The 15,419-nt window shown below is 49.8% G+C and overlaps 2 protein-coding genes across 2 annotated transcripts; one reads left to right on the top strand and one right to left on the bottom strand.

The window, feature by feature from the left end:
- The first annotated feature begins 82 nt into the window (after positions 1–82).
- CREB3 (cAMP responsive element binding protein 3) lies at positions 83–4,836 on the top strand. Its single transcript, XM_066256794.1, has 10 exons — positions 83–218; positions 531–668; positions 766–940; positions 1,017–1,084; positions 1,195–1,284; positions 2,989–3,095; positions 3,205–3,273; positions 3,953–4,037; positions 4,125–4,209; positions 4,290–4,836. Exons 1-10 carry the CDS (start codon positions 204–206, stop codon positions 4,592–4,594), a joined length of 1,137 nt encoding a protein of 378 aa, XP_066112891.1. The 5' UTR covers positions 83–203; the 3' UTR covers positions 4,595–4,836.
- On the bottom strand, positions 4,761–15,138 carry GBA2 (glucosylceramidase beta 2). The gene is made up of 17 exons (XM_066256791.1): positions 14,724–15,138; positions 11,298–11,389; positions 10,888–11,003; positions 9,243–9,461; positions 8,697–8,936; positions 8,359–8,461; positions 8,048–8,201; positions 7,833–7,958; positions 7,467–7,639; positions 7,120–7,224; positions 6,818–6,925; positions 6,575–6,726; positions 6,353–6,459; positions 6,061–6,203; positions 5,864–5,979; positions 5,576–5,767; positions 4,761–5,280 (listed from the first exon to the last, which is right to left on the bottom strand). Exons 1-17 carry the CDS (start codon positions 15,056–15,058, stop codon positions 5,005–5,007), a joined length of 2,757 nt encoding a protein of 918 aa, XP_066112888.1. The 5' UTR covers positions 15,059–15,138; the 3' UTR covers positions 4,761–5,004.
- Positions 15,139–15,419: the final 281 nt, after the last annotated feature.

Raw genomic sequence — 15,419 nt, 5'->3', positions numbered from 1 at the left:
TATGGTTGCGGGCACTGCAGGAAGCTGCTCTGGCCCTCGCTCTCGATGAACGGGAGACGGCCGAAGACCGGCCGCCCCTCCCCGGCAGGAAGCAAGGGTGCGGCGCTATCTGGGAAAGACGTTCGAACTGCGCTCCAGTTCCTTTTCAGCCTCTGGTCCTTCCTTTTTCTAGCTTGAGGCGAAGGCGGAGCTGATTCCCCGGAATGCCCGCCCTCGGGGTATGAGGCAGCAGGGACGTCTCCTCTATTTGCATAGCTCCCAGGACGTGGCGCCGCACGCAGGCCACTTCCTCGTTACAGGGAACTTCAAGTCCCGAAAGCCTTGTGGGTAGGCGCGTCACTTCCGTTGTGTTGGAAGCTGCGGGGAATCGACAGATCCAGCGTCGACAGCTAGTAGCTAGGGGGAAAGCCGCCTGAAAAGGGACAAGCGGATAGGTGGGGCTCACTGACCATCGGTGGGAGCCCTGCATGGGATTCGGGGTTGGGATCAGGTGGAGGGGTGAACTGTGTTTTTGCCCATTCTTTTCATAGGTGTCAAATATGGAGCTGGCGTTGGACCCGGGTGACAAGGACCTGCTGGGCTTCCTGTCAGAGGAAAGCGGAGATTTGGGGGCGGCGCCCAACGAGGCCCCAGAGGCTTCACTGGACTGGGAGTTGTTGCTTTCTGAGGTGGGTGAGGGCATTGAGTCAGGGAGGCGCAGGGCGGGGTGTTCGTGAGGCAAGGGGTGGTGATAGGTCAAGGACTGTTCATTTGAACCCTCTGCAGGCACTGAGCGATTGGGACGCGGAGGATTTCCTGAGCGATTGGGACGGGGAGGATTTTCTGAGCGCCCTGCCGAGTCCGCCAGCATCTTTGAACATTCTCAGTAACTCTAATCCCCGTCTTGTCCACCATGATCACTCCTACTCTCTCCCACAAGAACATGTTTCCATAGATGTAGGTGAGTATGAAATGGTGAAGTTTGAGGGGGGAAGGAGAGGACTCATGGGCCTGGCTATTCACTTTGTCTTTTGCAGACAGTGGGAGCATCGGGAAAGAAGGACCTCACATAACTCCCCTGCATGTGGAGGAGCCGGCAGAGCAGGTATTTTATTTATGGGCGGATTATTCCTATATCGCAGGGGTCTGGGGCCAGATTCCTCATTCCTCTCTGACATCCCCTTGCAACTCTGCTGCCCACTTTTCTTAATCCAGGAGATCGTTAGGCTGATACTGACAGATGAGGAGAAAATACTGTTGGAACAGGAGGGGCATACTCTGCCTGGAACGCTTCCTCTCACTAAGGTAAGACTTCCATTAGTTGAGCAAAGGCTGGAAAGGGGTTTTGGGTCCCCAGTAGGCCAGTTCTGTTAATTTTATCAGTAACTTGAAAAAGGGATGAGGTGAGAAATTTAGCAGATTTGCTAATAGGAAGCTGGGAGGTATAGTCAATATGCTGGATGCACAGACAGATCCTGGTTTTGGGAGCCTGCACAAATTTTGGTGTTCTTTTTAAGAAATAATTCAAAATCGTCAGTGCATTAGCATAGGGACTTAGAAAGGACCGCAAGCAAGGGGCTCTGACACTTAGATTTTACTAGTTTCATGGTAATCCACCTATAGCAGGAAGTAGAGTTAAATTTTTAGGCTGGACTAAGTAGTATAACAAGAATAAATCTAAATTCCTGAGTTTTAAGTTTCAAGCAATGAACGACAGCTTCACAAGCATATTATGGTACAGTGATGAAGTTAATGTTCACTGACAGAAAGATTGAGAATTTTAGATTCTCAAAAGCACAAGTCAGCAGTGTGATATGGCTACTAAGAAAGTGAATGGGGTTTGGAGGCTGTGTCAATAGAGGTGTTGCCTCTGGAAGGGCAGGGACTAACTTTTTGATACTGGATAGATCACATCTTAGTGTCCAGTTTCGAGCCGATATTTGACAGATATTTAAAAGATGAAGCCCCTCCTGAAGACATAAGGTGATGTGTTAAAAATATTTGCCCAGCCTGACCTGGCAGTGGCCCAGTGAACAGAGAATTGGACCAGGGCACAGAGGTCCCAGGTATGAAGCCCCGAGGTCGCTGGCTTGAGTACGGGCTCATCCAGCTTGAGCGTGGTATCATAGACATGACTCAATGGTCGCTGGCTTGAGCAAGGGGTCACTCACTCTACTGTAGTCCCTGGTCAAGGTATATATGAGAAAGCAATCAATGAACAACTAAGGTGCTGCCACAAAGAATTGATGCTTCTCATTTCTCTCCCTTCCTGTCTGTCCCTCTCTCTGTTAAAAAAATAATAATGTTTTGCCCAGATCAACTGAGAACATGTTGAGTGCCTTAAAATACCTACAGACCAGGCCCTGGCCGGTTGGCTCAGTGGTAGAGCATCGGCCTGGTGTACAGGAGTCCCGGGTTCGATTTCCGGCCAGGGCACACAGGAGAGGCACCCATCTGCTTCTCCATCCCTCCCCCTATCCTTCCTCTCTGTCTCTCTCTTCCTCTCCCGCAGCCAGGGCTCCACTGGAGCAAAGCTGGCCCTGGCGCTGAGGATGGCTCTATGACCTCTGCCTCAGGCGCTAGAATGGCTCTGGCTGCAACAGCGACGCCCCCTGGTGGGCATGCCGGGTGGATCCCGGTCTGTCTGATAGCCTCGCCGTTTCCAACTACAGAAAAATACAAAAAAACCCAAAAAAAACCTACAGACCATTTAATTTGTTCTGTAAGGCCCGAGATTAGGTGCTAGATAAGTCCAGTGGATAGAAATTATAGAGGCAGATGTTAGCTCAGGATAAGGAAATTTTTAATTAGTAAAATTGTTAAAAATCATCTGACTTGTGAGGGCATTAACACCTGGTACTTGGAGGCATTCAGCCAGAAGCCAAGTGCTTATTGGTCAGGGAAGCTGTAGAAAGGAATCCTGCATTGGAAAGATGATTGGACTCAGTTGCCTTACAACTCTTTGGTCCAGTGTTCTGATGATTACCCCTTTTTCTTATATTTTCTCAGATGGAGGAACAAGTTCTGAAACGAGTACGGAGGAAGATTCGAAATAAAAAGTCTGCTCAAGAGAGCCGCAGGAAGAAGAAGGTGTATGTGGGAGGTTTAGAGAGCAGGTATAACGGGAGAGAAACTGTGGGGTGGTGCGAACAGAAGTAGCCAGAAGAGGTAGGTTTTCGAAAGGAGTATACAGACCATGTCCCCACATCCCTGTTATTTTCTTAGGGTCTTGAAATACACAGCCCAGAATCTGGAGCTACAGAACAAAGTACAGCTCCTGGAGGAACAGAATCTGTAAGCAACTCTAACATTAGTGCTGTCTCATCCCTCCCATGTAATGCTGTGTCTCTTTTCCCTGCTCCACACTTGATTTCCAGCTGGGCAGCTTCCACACACAAGACCTGATGCTTGGTCCTTACTGGGTTTCTGATTCTATGAAGTTCACAGTAATAGGGAATATTCACAAGTAACTAAGGATAAGTTAAGTATCAAGAAAAGACAGCGGGAATAAGAAAGACCTCATGGGGTAGACATTTGAAAAATAGGATTCCAGGTAGTAGGATGGGGTGGAGAGTGTCCTAGGGAGAGAGAACAGAGCAGTTGTCTGGCTGGAACCCTAACAAAGGTGAGTTGGGCCAGAAAATAGAGAACATAGACTGCCTGGTGAGGATTAAGAGCACAGCTAATTAGGCAGTGTAGAACCACTGACTTTGCAAAGGAGTTTAAGTCAAGGCAGAGCAGAGAGGTGTGTATTTGTTTTAATGAGGAACTTCAGGCATTTTGTCCAGAGAGGATGAAGTCATTTGCAAAAATAGGATAAAAAGTAAGAGACTTAGTGTTCCTGGGTCTATCTCATGTATACAGAAAGTATACGTTATTAGACTTTTTTTTTGAGAGAAAGAGGATCCGGTGCACAGAGGGTTTCATTGTATCTCAGGGTACCAGGGCGCAGGGGCTGCTCACTGTTTTCTAGGTCCCTCCTGGATCAACTGAGGAGACTCCAGGCCATGGTGATTCAGATATCAAACAGAACCAGCAGTAGCAGCACCTGTGTCTTGGTGAGGATGCTGATGGAAGGCAAAATCCTTCTCTTAGGTGCAGGGACGGGTGCAATCCAGAGCTCATTTCCTTTTCCTGTGCTCCAGGTCCTGCTGTTCTCCTTCTGTCTCATCTTTGTACCTGCTATGTACTCCTCTGACACAAGGGGGAGCCTGCCAGCTGAGCTCGGAGGTAAGAGACTTGAGGGTACTATTTAGGGTGGACTGGTGGGAGAAGCCTGGCCTGCCTCTGAAGAATGTTTGTCTCCTCAGTGTTATCCCGCCAGCTTCGGGCCCTCCCTCACCAGCTGGAGCCGTCAGTTCTACAGTCGGAGGTACCAAAGGATAGCTCAGACCGTGAACTCCAGGCTCCTGGCAACTCTTGCTGCCTGCTCTACCACATGCTTCAGGCTCCTAGCACACAGCCTCCCCTGAAGTTGCCACTCCATGACCCCTTCTCAAAGTTCCCCTGCCCAGGTCCCGTCCTTCTCTTGCAGGCAAATCTTACAAGAGAGTGGGGATGGCTCCCTGCCCACAGCCCCGTATCTGTTATCTTACAGGGTAGATACTCAGGCTAGATGGGAGGCCTGGGCCTCCATTCTGTGTCCAAATGAAAAGGAATGGGAGGGTTAGTCTTAGCTTCTGTGCCCTGTCAGGAAGCCTGAGGGCTCAAACACACCACACTTACCGGCTTTCTGGGTCTTTTATTTGTACCCATGCATGTCTATCACCGCATGAATGAACTTGGGGAAATCAACTGACCTTTAATATTTCATGCAATGAGGGAATGGGGAGGAAAGAAATAAATAAGTGATTCTGATGCTTGGGTCACCCTCAACCCCTTTACTAGGTTGGGTGGATGGGGAAAAGGGAAGAGACATGATTGTCCCGGTGGCTCAGGGTTGCAGGAGACTGGGGGGATGGGGGAGGAGCAAAAGCCAGGCAGGAGGCTGGACTGTTAGCACCTCCCTCCCTTAGTTCGGAGAGCTCATTCTGGGCTTGGGTTTGCCATGGTTTCCTTTGGTCTGAGTTTAGATCCTGTGCTTAGTCCAGTACCCTGTTCAGCTGTTGGCTTAGAGGTCTTTTTATGCTGCTGCTGCAGGGCCAGCTGCATGGCCCAGATGCTCAGTGGCCGCATGTAGGCCAGAGAGCGGAACACTCGCTGTTGGCAGTATGCCTCAGGGGTCTGGAAGGCCAGGCCCAGGCGCTCCCACACAGTACGGTAGCAGCCTTCAGCTGTCTGGAAGCCCTCCCAAATCAGGCCCTGTAGGGAGAGATGACAATCACATTAGACATTAGTTGGCAACCTGTGAATGACCACTTTAGCTGGTCAGATGGAGATTGTAGGGTCTCTGCCCTCAGGCGGTTCCCAGTAAATGGGGGAGGTAAACTTAATTACAGAAGACTGAAGGCAAGAGATGGAATGTGTGCCAGGGAAGAGGGAAGCTTTCTGGGTGGGTCAGATGGCACTGGGTTAGGCAGTAGAAATGTTTGAGGGCTGAGCAAGAATGCTGAGTCATAGTATAGCTGCTGGAGAGGTGGGGAAAGCGGTGCATTACCTCCTGGATCATGGTGGCTGCCAGCCCATAAACCACACCCACCCAGACTTCATCAGACTGGACACTGGATCTATCAGGGACACCATGGGGCTGCATCCCATTCACAGCCCCCATGGCCCCTCCTGCAAAGGTCTTGACATTGAACTCGAAGATAGTTTGGAGAGCACGGATCACATGTGGGGTAGGAAATACCTACAAGGGTAAAGGCAGAAACATGAGTCTCTTAAACTTGCTTCATACCTCTAGGAAGAACCCATCTTCCTGGTTCCTCCTCCTAGTCTCTCTCACCTCAGTGTCTCCTTCTCCTAGACCACTGGCCCTGAGGAACCACTGGCCAGCACACTGGTCAGACATGATGCTACAAGACTGAGGCTGACAGCTGCAATCATAGTTGTAATAGCGGCCTGGAGTGGAGGAAAGGCAAAGTGTAAAGCTCCTTCTGCCTCCATAGCTGCCTTAAGACTCCTTAGAATCCTCCAACTCACCATTCCACAGCAATCTCTCATAGGCTTCTTGGCCCCGGCTAAGGATGGAAGAAAACTTATCTTGGATATCCTGTGTCCCACACAGAGCGGCCATCTGGACCATCATAGCCACAGCTGCTAGCCACAGTCCTCCACAGTAAGCACTGATCAGGAAAACGGGTTTAGGGTCAGACTGGCCGCTCCAGCCATTCCCATGCCATGTAACAGGAAATGAGCCACTCTTCCTTGGGCTCACAATCCCTTAGTGCTCAGTTCCCCACCTCAGGCCCCCTGGAAATCCCTGCCCCCCAACCTGGGGCCTGTGGTGACCCATGCATCATAGGTCTGGTCTGCATAGCCTCCATTTTCAATGAGTCCATCTTGGTCCTTGTCAAACTTCATTTCAGACTCCATCACAGCCTAGAGAGGGACCAAGATACTGAAGACCTAGATACTAAGGAAAGACAATAGCCAGCTCACTCTCCCCAAACACCAGTCATGCCCTGGCATTGGCCACTGTACATGCATCCCTTACCAGACACACAGGCCACATGTCCCTCAGGAAGCCCTTGTCCCCCGTCAGGTAATAGTCCCGATAAACCTGCAGCACAAACTTCAGATTCAGGTCCTTCCAGTCGGCAGTATCATGGATCACATATGCATTGACCCGGAGCCATGGCTCATCATCTGTGGGAAGAAAGGGAACCTGGTTCATTTGCCTTGGTGGTTAGAGTAGAGGGTGCTCAAGTTGAGAGAGGGAAGGTGGAAGGACTTTTACCTGGGTCCCCAATATCATGAGGGATGACGTTTCTCCTTTTCACAGGTGCCATGACCCCACTCATCAGGTACCGTCGCCATGTCAGGTCTTCCCTGAGTGTGGCCAGAGCTGGGGAGGCAGACATACAAGTCAGGTGGGTAGAGAATGGTCAGGCCTGGGGTGGTGCCAAGCTGTGTGTGTGACCCCAGAAGGGAACCAATAAACAGGATGTAGGTATGTTTTGGGGGAAGACAATCTGAGGGACCACAAAAGTTCAGGAGTTTGGGCAGCTAAGAGACAGAAAAAGCACAAGAGACCCTCACCCATGTCATACTGCAAGCTAAGCTCGAGCTTGGGCCAAAGCATGATGAGGGCAAAGGAAGCGTAGAAGTGGACATCGTATGTGTTGTACATGCGATATTCCTGGCCTGGAGGAATAAGGGAGATACATTGTTGCCAGAATTCCTGCTTCCCCTTCTTGTTCCCCTCCCTACATAGCTTGTCCTCTAAAGTTAGGGGTGGGGCACTGTCGCAAGCCACATCTGCTAGTTACCCCTCATCCCAACCAATAACCTGGAGTAGGCAAAACTTACCATCCTGCCTCATGGTGGGGCACTAACTGGCCTCACAGATACCACCTGCCATACTATGGCCCACCAGCAGCCCATACCTTCAAGGTAGCCAAAGCGACCATATTCCGTAAGGAGGGGGCGAAGCTGACGCATGTTCCCTGCCAGCTCCTCTAGTAGGGAGTCTTCAGGAACTTCCAGCCATATTGTGCCTCCATCAGCCAGAAAGTATAGTTCATTGAAGAGTGCAGATTTGTACCAGGCAGGCAAGGACCTGGGAGTCGGGAGAAGAATGGTCTAATGAGTGGATCTCCCAGAAAAGAAAGAACGAGTTCAGTATAGAGTGGGGGCACCAAAATCCCAGCCCAGTTCTGCTGACTTCAGTGGGTGGAGAGTGAATCAAGGAGTCCTAGCTGAAGTGTAAGAGCCTGGCTGGAAGAAAGACAAGAGATGGGCCACGCTGGCACCTGTCATCCAATACTGGGCTCTGCCAAGCTGAGATCCTCTCTTCCCAGTCTGGGTATTGGCACAGTGCATAGTGGCTAAGGGCGGGTGCTGCATCACCACCCGAGCCAAAGAACCTTGTGTATCGCCTGGAGTGGAAAGAAAGGGAGTGATGAGAACATAGGCCCATGTCAGAGTGCTAGCACCTTGGATCTCTGTATTCTCTCAGTCACCTCACCTGTAGTAGACCTTGCCCTTAGCTCCAAACATGATTCTGGGCATGTCCCAAGCCAGTGAGAACTCCAGGCGGCACTGGCCTCGAGGTGGCAGCTTACCCGTCACACACACAGCCCCAGCGAGACCTACCCCTTTCGGAGAGGGGCTGCTTGGGCCTGAGAGAAGCACAGAGGAATCAGCACAGGCACCACCTTCAGTCCCAGGGATCCCTAACATGGGAACAAGGCCCAGTCTTTTCCAGGTCTCCCACCCTACTCCCCAGACAGGCACAGCCTCTCTTCCCACCGCCTCCCTGTTAGACCCCCCCATCACCAGCAGGGGAGTCCAGCTGTCCATCCTGAAGTAGATCCTGCCACACCTGCTGCCCAGTGCTGTCAGGGTCAAAAGCTGTGATGTGGGTTATGGTCGTATCTACCTGTTAAAGGGCCAAAGACAGTGAGGGGAAGCTCTACAAGTGTGCTGGTTTCTGACGAACACTAACTCCTGTTACATATTCCCACTTCCTTAAAGCCCAGAAGGCTTAAGGGCTGTGGTGAGGGTGGGACTCAAAAGTTTAGGGAATGAGATCACAGTGAGAGGGGGTGGGCTCAGGGGCCAGGCTGGGGTAGTGGTTCAGAGGTTAACATACTGTGTAGGACAGAGGTCCGTACCGTGAGTCGTGCAGCCACAGCCATTGTGTAGGGATTTGGAAGGGTTGGATGATGCAGCAGCAGCCCCCGGACAGTCTCCCCATCACGCTCCAGACAGAAGGGCTCGTTCCACAGACCCCCTGGGGCATCGTCCCCATCTCCCAGTCCATTCCGCATGGAGAACATGATGGACACATCCACAGCTTCGTCCCCTTCATTTTCCACATCCCACACAAAGACTCCTACAGGCAGGCTGCTGTCCTGGGAGCAAAAGATCAGACTCAGATGGTCCCAGTTTAGCCCCTCCTGGGCCCATTCCCCAGGATCAAACCTCGTACCAAGGACCTGACTCAAATACTCTTAGTATACTCTCTTGTCTTCCACTTAATCTCCCCATGTTCCCAGGCATGCTGTCTGCTGGGAGACACAAGACCAGTTGGGCAGTAGTCCTGAGAAGTCAGCATGATGTTCATGCTCCAACCCCTTCTTTCATAGTTCGTGGAATTTCCAGCAGAGACGGATCCCAAGGAAGGGAGGATAATGGAGGAAAAAGAGCGGGACTCTCACCTGGTAGTCATGGGGCAAGATGGGTGTGATCTGGCGGCAGGTGAGGGTGACACTCTGGCCAGGAAGCTGATAGACAGTCCAGGCTCGTGGATAGAGGGCGTGGTAGAATGCAAAGTACCCACACAGGCCCCAGTTCCAGCTGCGCAGGACACTTGGGCGCTCCACAGACAGCACTTGCTGGTACACAGTCTGCCCTTCCCGACGCAAGCACACTGTGAACTAAACCAAAAGTGAAAATAGGCTACAATGGGGTAACCCACAGGCACTTTAAACTAGTTCCCAAAGTTGCCAGCTTGAGCATGGGCTCATCTGGTTTGAGCAAAGCTCACCAGCTTGGACCCAAGGTTGCTGGCTTGAGCAAAGGGTTACTTAGTCTGCTGTAGCCCCACGGCAAAGGCACATATGAGAAAGCAATCAATGATCTAAGGTGTCACAATGAAAAACTAATGATTGATGCTTCTCATCTCTCTGCGATCCTCTGTCTGTCCCTATCTACCCCTCTCTCTGACTCTCTGTCTCTGTAAAAAACAAAACAAACAAACAAAAACATATATAGGTTTTTGTAATAGTAGATAATGGTTAAGACCATGGGCTCTTAACTACAGAGGGAACTGGTCTGAATCCCAGTGCTTCTGCTTACCAACTGTGTGATCTTGGTCACGTTACTAAATCTCTCTAGATCTTAATTTCCTCATTTGTAAATGGGAATAATAATGATGCTTATAGAATTGTCTTTAAGTATTAAATATACAAAAACTCTAACACACGTTAAGCATGCAATAATTACTTTAACTGTAGAGTCACAATTCTGGAAGGTATTTCCCTGGGGATACCTAAGGGATGAGCCAGAGAGGAAGCTTGGGACACTGGGCAGGGCTGATAAATCTAACTAGGAGGACAGGCTCATTAATTGGGCTCAAGGTCTGCTAGTCATTTCTCCTTTGAAGATGAGCTGAAAGCTGAAGGCATCGTTCAGACAGGAAATAGGAACTTGGTGGACAACTCAACATGGGAGGTCACTAGAGAGATGATGAAAGGTAGATCACATGTCTCTGGCAACTGAAGGCCCAGATGTGATGAAGGAACAGAGGGAAAAGAAGCAAAGCTTCAGAAAAAGGGTTGAAGGGAGAGGAGGGGCTTCCCAGGCCCTGAGCCAGAGAGACCTCCAGAAGACTACCAGCACAGCAGCTGACCTCTGGCTGAAGGCTAGCGAACCAGAGTGAGCAGTTGGTGCTCTATATGCACCTTTCCCCCCTTGCATTTGTAGACTTCTGGTTTTGTTTTCCCTTATGGTCCTACCACATGTCCTTTCAACCAGGTTAACTGATCTGGAAATTCTTTCTGTGGCTGAATAGTAGCTCAGCTAGTGGAGCTGGGGCAGCAAGTAGGTAGGAGGCATTTATTAGAGAAATAAAGGGCACAGATGTGCCAGGGATGTTTACTCTTTCAAGGAATGTGTGCTTTATGAGTGTCTCATTGCTATAGTACATAGGGCTGGGCACACAGAAGAAATCCTGAAAGGACTTACTGGACTGGATCATGTACACATCTAATTGCCACATCCTACATTAGCCAATAGCCAACAGACCCATCTTGGCCTGGAGAGGTACTGTCTTGGACCTCTTCTCAACCACCTGGCTCTTACTTGGTCAGCAATGACTGTCCGGTGCTGGTACATTCCAGGATTAAGCTGCCAGCGACAGAACTGGCCTCTCCAGCCTCGGGTGATAGTGCCTCCCCCGATGCCACCCAAGGGACAACCTAGAGAGAGAATCAGGATGTTACTGGAATAATGAGAAGAAAACAAGCCCATTTCTCACTTTTAGATTTTAAAGATGGGTTCCTTTAAAAACCCTGGGGATGTGAAATCAACACATTGTATATCTTAACTTATACAATGTTATATGCCAATTGTATCAGTAAAGCTTGGGGGAAAAAACCCTAGGGGATGGAGGCAGTGAATCTTGCCTAACCTGTAAGCACTTTTGCCTAGCTCCACTCCCTCTTTGGAGGCTAGGTCCTCTCTGAACAGGGCAGAGCTGAGGTGAGGCTCACCATAGATCTGTCTCAGGGGTACACAGTTGATGAGGTCGATGAAAGGTTTCTTCTTCTCCACCTGAGTCTTCTGGTACCACCACTGCAAGTACCTGAGGAGCAAGAGGCATTGTGAATGACAAGGATTGTGGGCGGTGCTTCCTGGGCTATAATCACCTACCTCTTTCAGGACACCCAGCTGTGATTCCCCATTAAATGTTCCAGGGACCTGACACTTTTGCTTCTAAACCTCTCCTCCTCTCAACTTTTGCACCCCAGCTTACAGTGTGGGAAGGTCTTTGTCTCTCCTCTCTGATCTTGCCTCACCTCTATCACTGTTTTAGCTTACCACAGGAGCTTTTGTCCAAGGTGTTGAAAGGGCCAGTGATGGTTTCTTGACCTACAACTCCCCACTCCCACAGGCATAGGGTGCTGGAATAATTTTCTTTTTAAAATTATTATTTTTTCTCCTGATTATGACAGGTAAAAATCTGTAGAATCCAGTAGGTGAGAGGGGCAAAAAATTCCACCCATAGACAACCAGTGGTTACATTTCCTTTTTCTAAAAAAAAATTTTTCTTAAGTGAGAGCAGGGAGGCAGAGAGACAGACTCCTGCATGCACCCTGACCAGGATCCACCCATACTGGGCGATGCTCTGGCCATCTGGGGCCATTTTGGCACTTGAGGCGGGGCCATGGTACCATCCTCAGCTCCCAGGGCCAACGTGCTCAAACAGAGTTATAGCTGCGGGAGGGGAAGAGAGAGAGAGAGAAAAGCGAGAGGGGAGGGGTGGAGAAGCAGATGGTTGCTTCTCTTGTGTGCCCTGACTGGGAATTGAACCTGGGACATCCAAATGCTGAGCCAAAGCTCTATCACTGAGCCAACCGGCTAGGGCCATACATTCCTTATTTTTTAAATTTTTAATTTCAAAACTTAAACTGTAAGCTTTGTGATTTTGCTCTCTCATAATATCCCAGTAAAGCCTTTTAAAAAAATTAACATTTTCCTGGGTTTTTCACAGCTCTACGTCCCATTGGCAAATGGTTCTGTTTGAGAGTCAAAGCTCTGACATCTGTCCTAGACCACCTTCTAATCTTACTTTCTACAAATTCCCATTTGTGGTGGGTCCTCACTAAGCAACCCCTGCCCTGTGAGACTCTCTCAATTCTACTCTCCTCCCTACCCAGCCATTTTATACTCATTATTCAAGCACAACACTTGTAATAGTGTAATTCTGGAAGTAATCCTTCTAAGCCTCAGTTTCTTCATCTACAAAATGGGAATATGTTCCTAGCTACCTACCTCATGGAATGGCTGAAAGAGCAAATGACATAATAGATAGCCATCAAGTGGAATACCTGTGTCAGGTATGATCATTACTTGTACATACACTATCTCAATTCTCAATCCGATGCCCTCTTGTTATTTTAGTGTTTCTCATGTGAGTCTGACAAACATTTAAATTCCCTGGGGAAAGGCACAATGACGATGACTAATACCTGTAATTTAAAGCACAAAGCAGGGCACAAGCTCTGCAATCAGTAAATATTTGCTGATTTTACATGTGAATGTACAAACAGTGGGGCATGAGAGATGAACAGGACAGGAACAAGGGAAGGAGAAATGTGCTCAAAGAACAGGGATACATTCTAGGGGTAGGAGGAAAGGGAGGGAAGACAAAGGATAAGATGGGAAAGCAGAAGATCCTCCCTCCCAGCTTCGAGGAAACTGGACTCTGAAACTAGAGACCAGAAAGGATTGGTGAAGGGAAAGAGCATGCAGCAGGGATTAGGGCAGTAAGGGAGAAATGCAAGATATGAGGACAGGCAGAACAAAGAAATACCTAGTATAGAACTAGCACTCAATAAATATTTATTGAATGAATGGCCTCTATCTGGAAGAGAGAGCAATCAAAACTGAGTCTGGACTACTCTGAGGCCAAGACAACTCTGTCTTGCTGGAGCTACTTATTTTCTGTGCCCTCAGTTCAGCTCTTTGTCCCACTCCCTTAATTTTGCAGCTGGCCATTCTTGCTGTATTTGGCCTTCTCCATAATTTCAGCTCCAATTTAAGAATTATCATTCAGAATTTTTTATTGTCTCACCCGTTTTTCTCCTCAATGCAGGACCTCATTCCATTCCAAAAATCCTGTGTTGGTGGCCCCACCCTATCCTGGTATGGGAAGCTAAGGTCCCAGGGGGCTGAGCACAGCTTCAGGCCTCTATGACTCAGCTCATATATAGGGACAGAGGGATTAGGATAACCCCCAAATTCTTTACCTCAATGTTCCCACCACATGCACCCCAATGTGCTTCTCTCAGTACTCTGGCCCTAGATCCTGCCTTGACCCAAAGGCTTTTGTGATCAAGGTTGGGCTGCTTCAGTTTCAGAAGCAGCCTGGAGGGATGACTGTTTTCTGGTACAGGCCACCCACAAGTACTGGCAAAGTAGCAGGATACCCAGGCAGCACCAGGCCCCTCCCACTTTCTAGGGCTGGGCTTAGATAAATGGACTCCCTACCCCAGCCCCACAGCACTGACTGGAAAAGGGAAGGATTCCTTTAAAGGCTGTCAGGGCTGGGTTTTCTAACCTTTATGCCTCGCTCCCTGGATATGTGTTTACTGTGTGTACTGACTCAGAATGACCTCAAGGTGATGCTTTTTGTCCTCACATCCACCTGTTCCTGTTAATATGTCTCAGATTCTCCATCACTAGTTTTTGAACTCAGTGGGGATCTGGAAGGATCTAGACAAGTTCTACAGCTCAGAATAAGCTCTTCAGGAGTCTGCAATTGTTGAGTAGGGAGTGCAGGGGGAGAGCGACACCAGGGCAGCTCTGGAAGACTATTACCCCAAGGACACCTATGGCAGTACCTCTCTGATCAGAGGTCTTTGCTTTTTATATCAGGGCCTGTCTGTCCCAGAGTAGAGTGAACAGCATCTCTCACTGCCCTCTGCTTAGGGTTAAGAGAGCAGGCAGGCTCTCATCCTAGAGCTAAAGCTTGATGGGTGTTGGACTATAATGTGGTGTGCCTAAACAGGGTAGGGAGAATACTCCAGTTGCTCAGGGGAATCTGAGAACCACCCCTCCCAAATAAAACAACAATGTGTCAGTACCACAGCAGCCAGACTGTCCTTTCCTATCCTGCCACAAAACATAGCTAATCCCAGAGTAGTCTTTGGAAAAGGGTATGTGAGCGGGAGCCTAAATGGGAAAGGCCGATTGCAGGCCTAAATGTTTCTGCTCTTTCCTGCTAAAGAGAAAGTTACTGCGAGTATAGGGTTGCAAAAAAAATGTGACCTGGTCTCAGTCTCCAAAATCAAGGCTCAGAATATGTTGGGGATAGGGGCCACTTGACTGGAATAAGGCACATATCTGTTTTCTCACCCTTTCCCACTTCTGCTGGAACAAAGTGAAGCCCATCTAGGCAATGGGATTCTACTCACCTCAAGCCCATGCCCAGATGCTTTATCAGGTTGCTTAGAGAGATGTCATTGGCATTAAAGGGTTTCCTCTTCTCTGCAAATTCATGAGCCAAGCAGATGCGCCAACCAAAGGAAGGCACCTGGTAGCCCTTAGCTTTACCCTCGTAGGAAGCCATCAGCTGCCCAGAGTCCTCCGGATTGCTGTAGCCCAGCTCATTTTGGGATGCGCTGTCCTCAGGGATCTCGCAGTCAGTAACCTGCACACCCTCAGTGCTTCCAGTATCTTCAGGGCAATAAACCTGTGGATCGCCTTTGGCACAACTGGTCTGCTCCGAGGCCGGGACTCCGGTTCCCATGCTCCCTGGATCCTGGGTACCCACGACCTCGATGGCCTCAGGTCCCAAGCCTTCTGGTACAAAGTATCTCGCCAGCCAAGTCCAGATGCGGATGCGGATTGTTGTTAGGTGCCGTCCTGGAGGGCCGGGCGCCGAGGAAAGCCGAGACGAGCAGGTGTCTCTGTGGAACCCGGGAGCTGTGACTGCAGCTGTAGCGGAGGCGACAGCAATGAAGCCGCCACTGGCTCCCCCTCAGTTGTCTCTCTGGGTCCTGGGCGGGAAGGGTCGGGCCTCGTCGTCATTGGGCCGCGATGATCAGCCTGCCCGGCCAAAGGGCGACTACAGGGCCCGCGGAGAGGGGAGGAGCCTGGGGGGCCGGCCC

This window comes from Saccopteryx bilineata, chromosome 2 (assembly GCF_036850765.1).
Source record: "Saccopteryx bilineata isolate mSacBil1 chromosome 2, mSacBil1_pri_phased_curated, whole genome shotgun sequence".
Lineage (NCBI taxonomy): Eukaryota > Metazoa > Chordata > Mammalia > Chiroptera > Emballonuridae > Saccopteryx > Saccopteryx bilineata.
The sequence above is the reverse complement of the archived record's forward strand: the minus strand, read 5'-3'. Positions and strand labels throughout refer to the sequence as shown.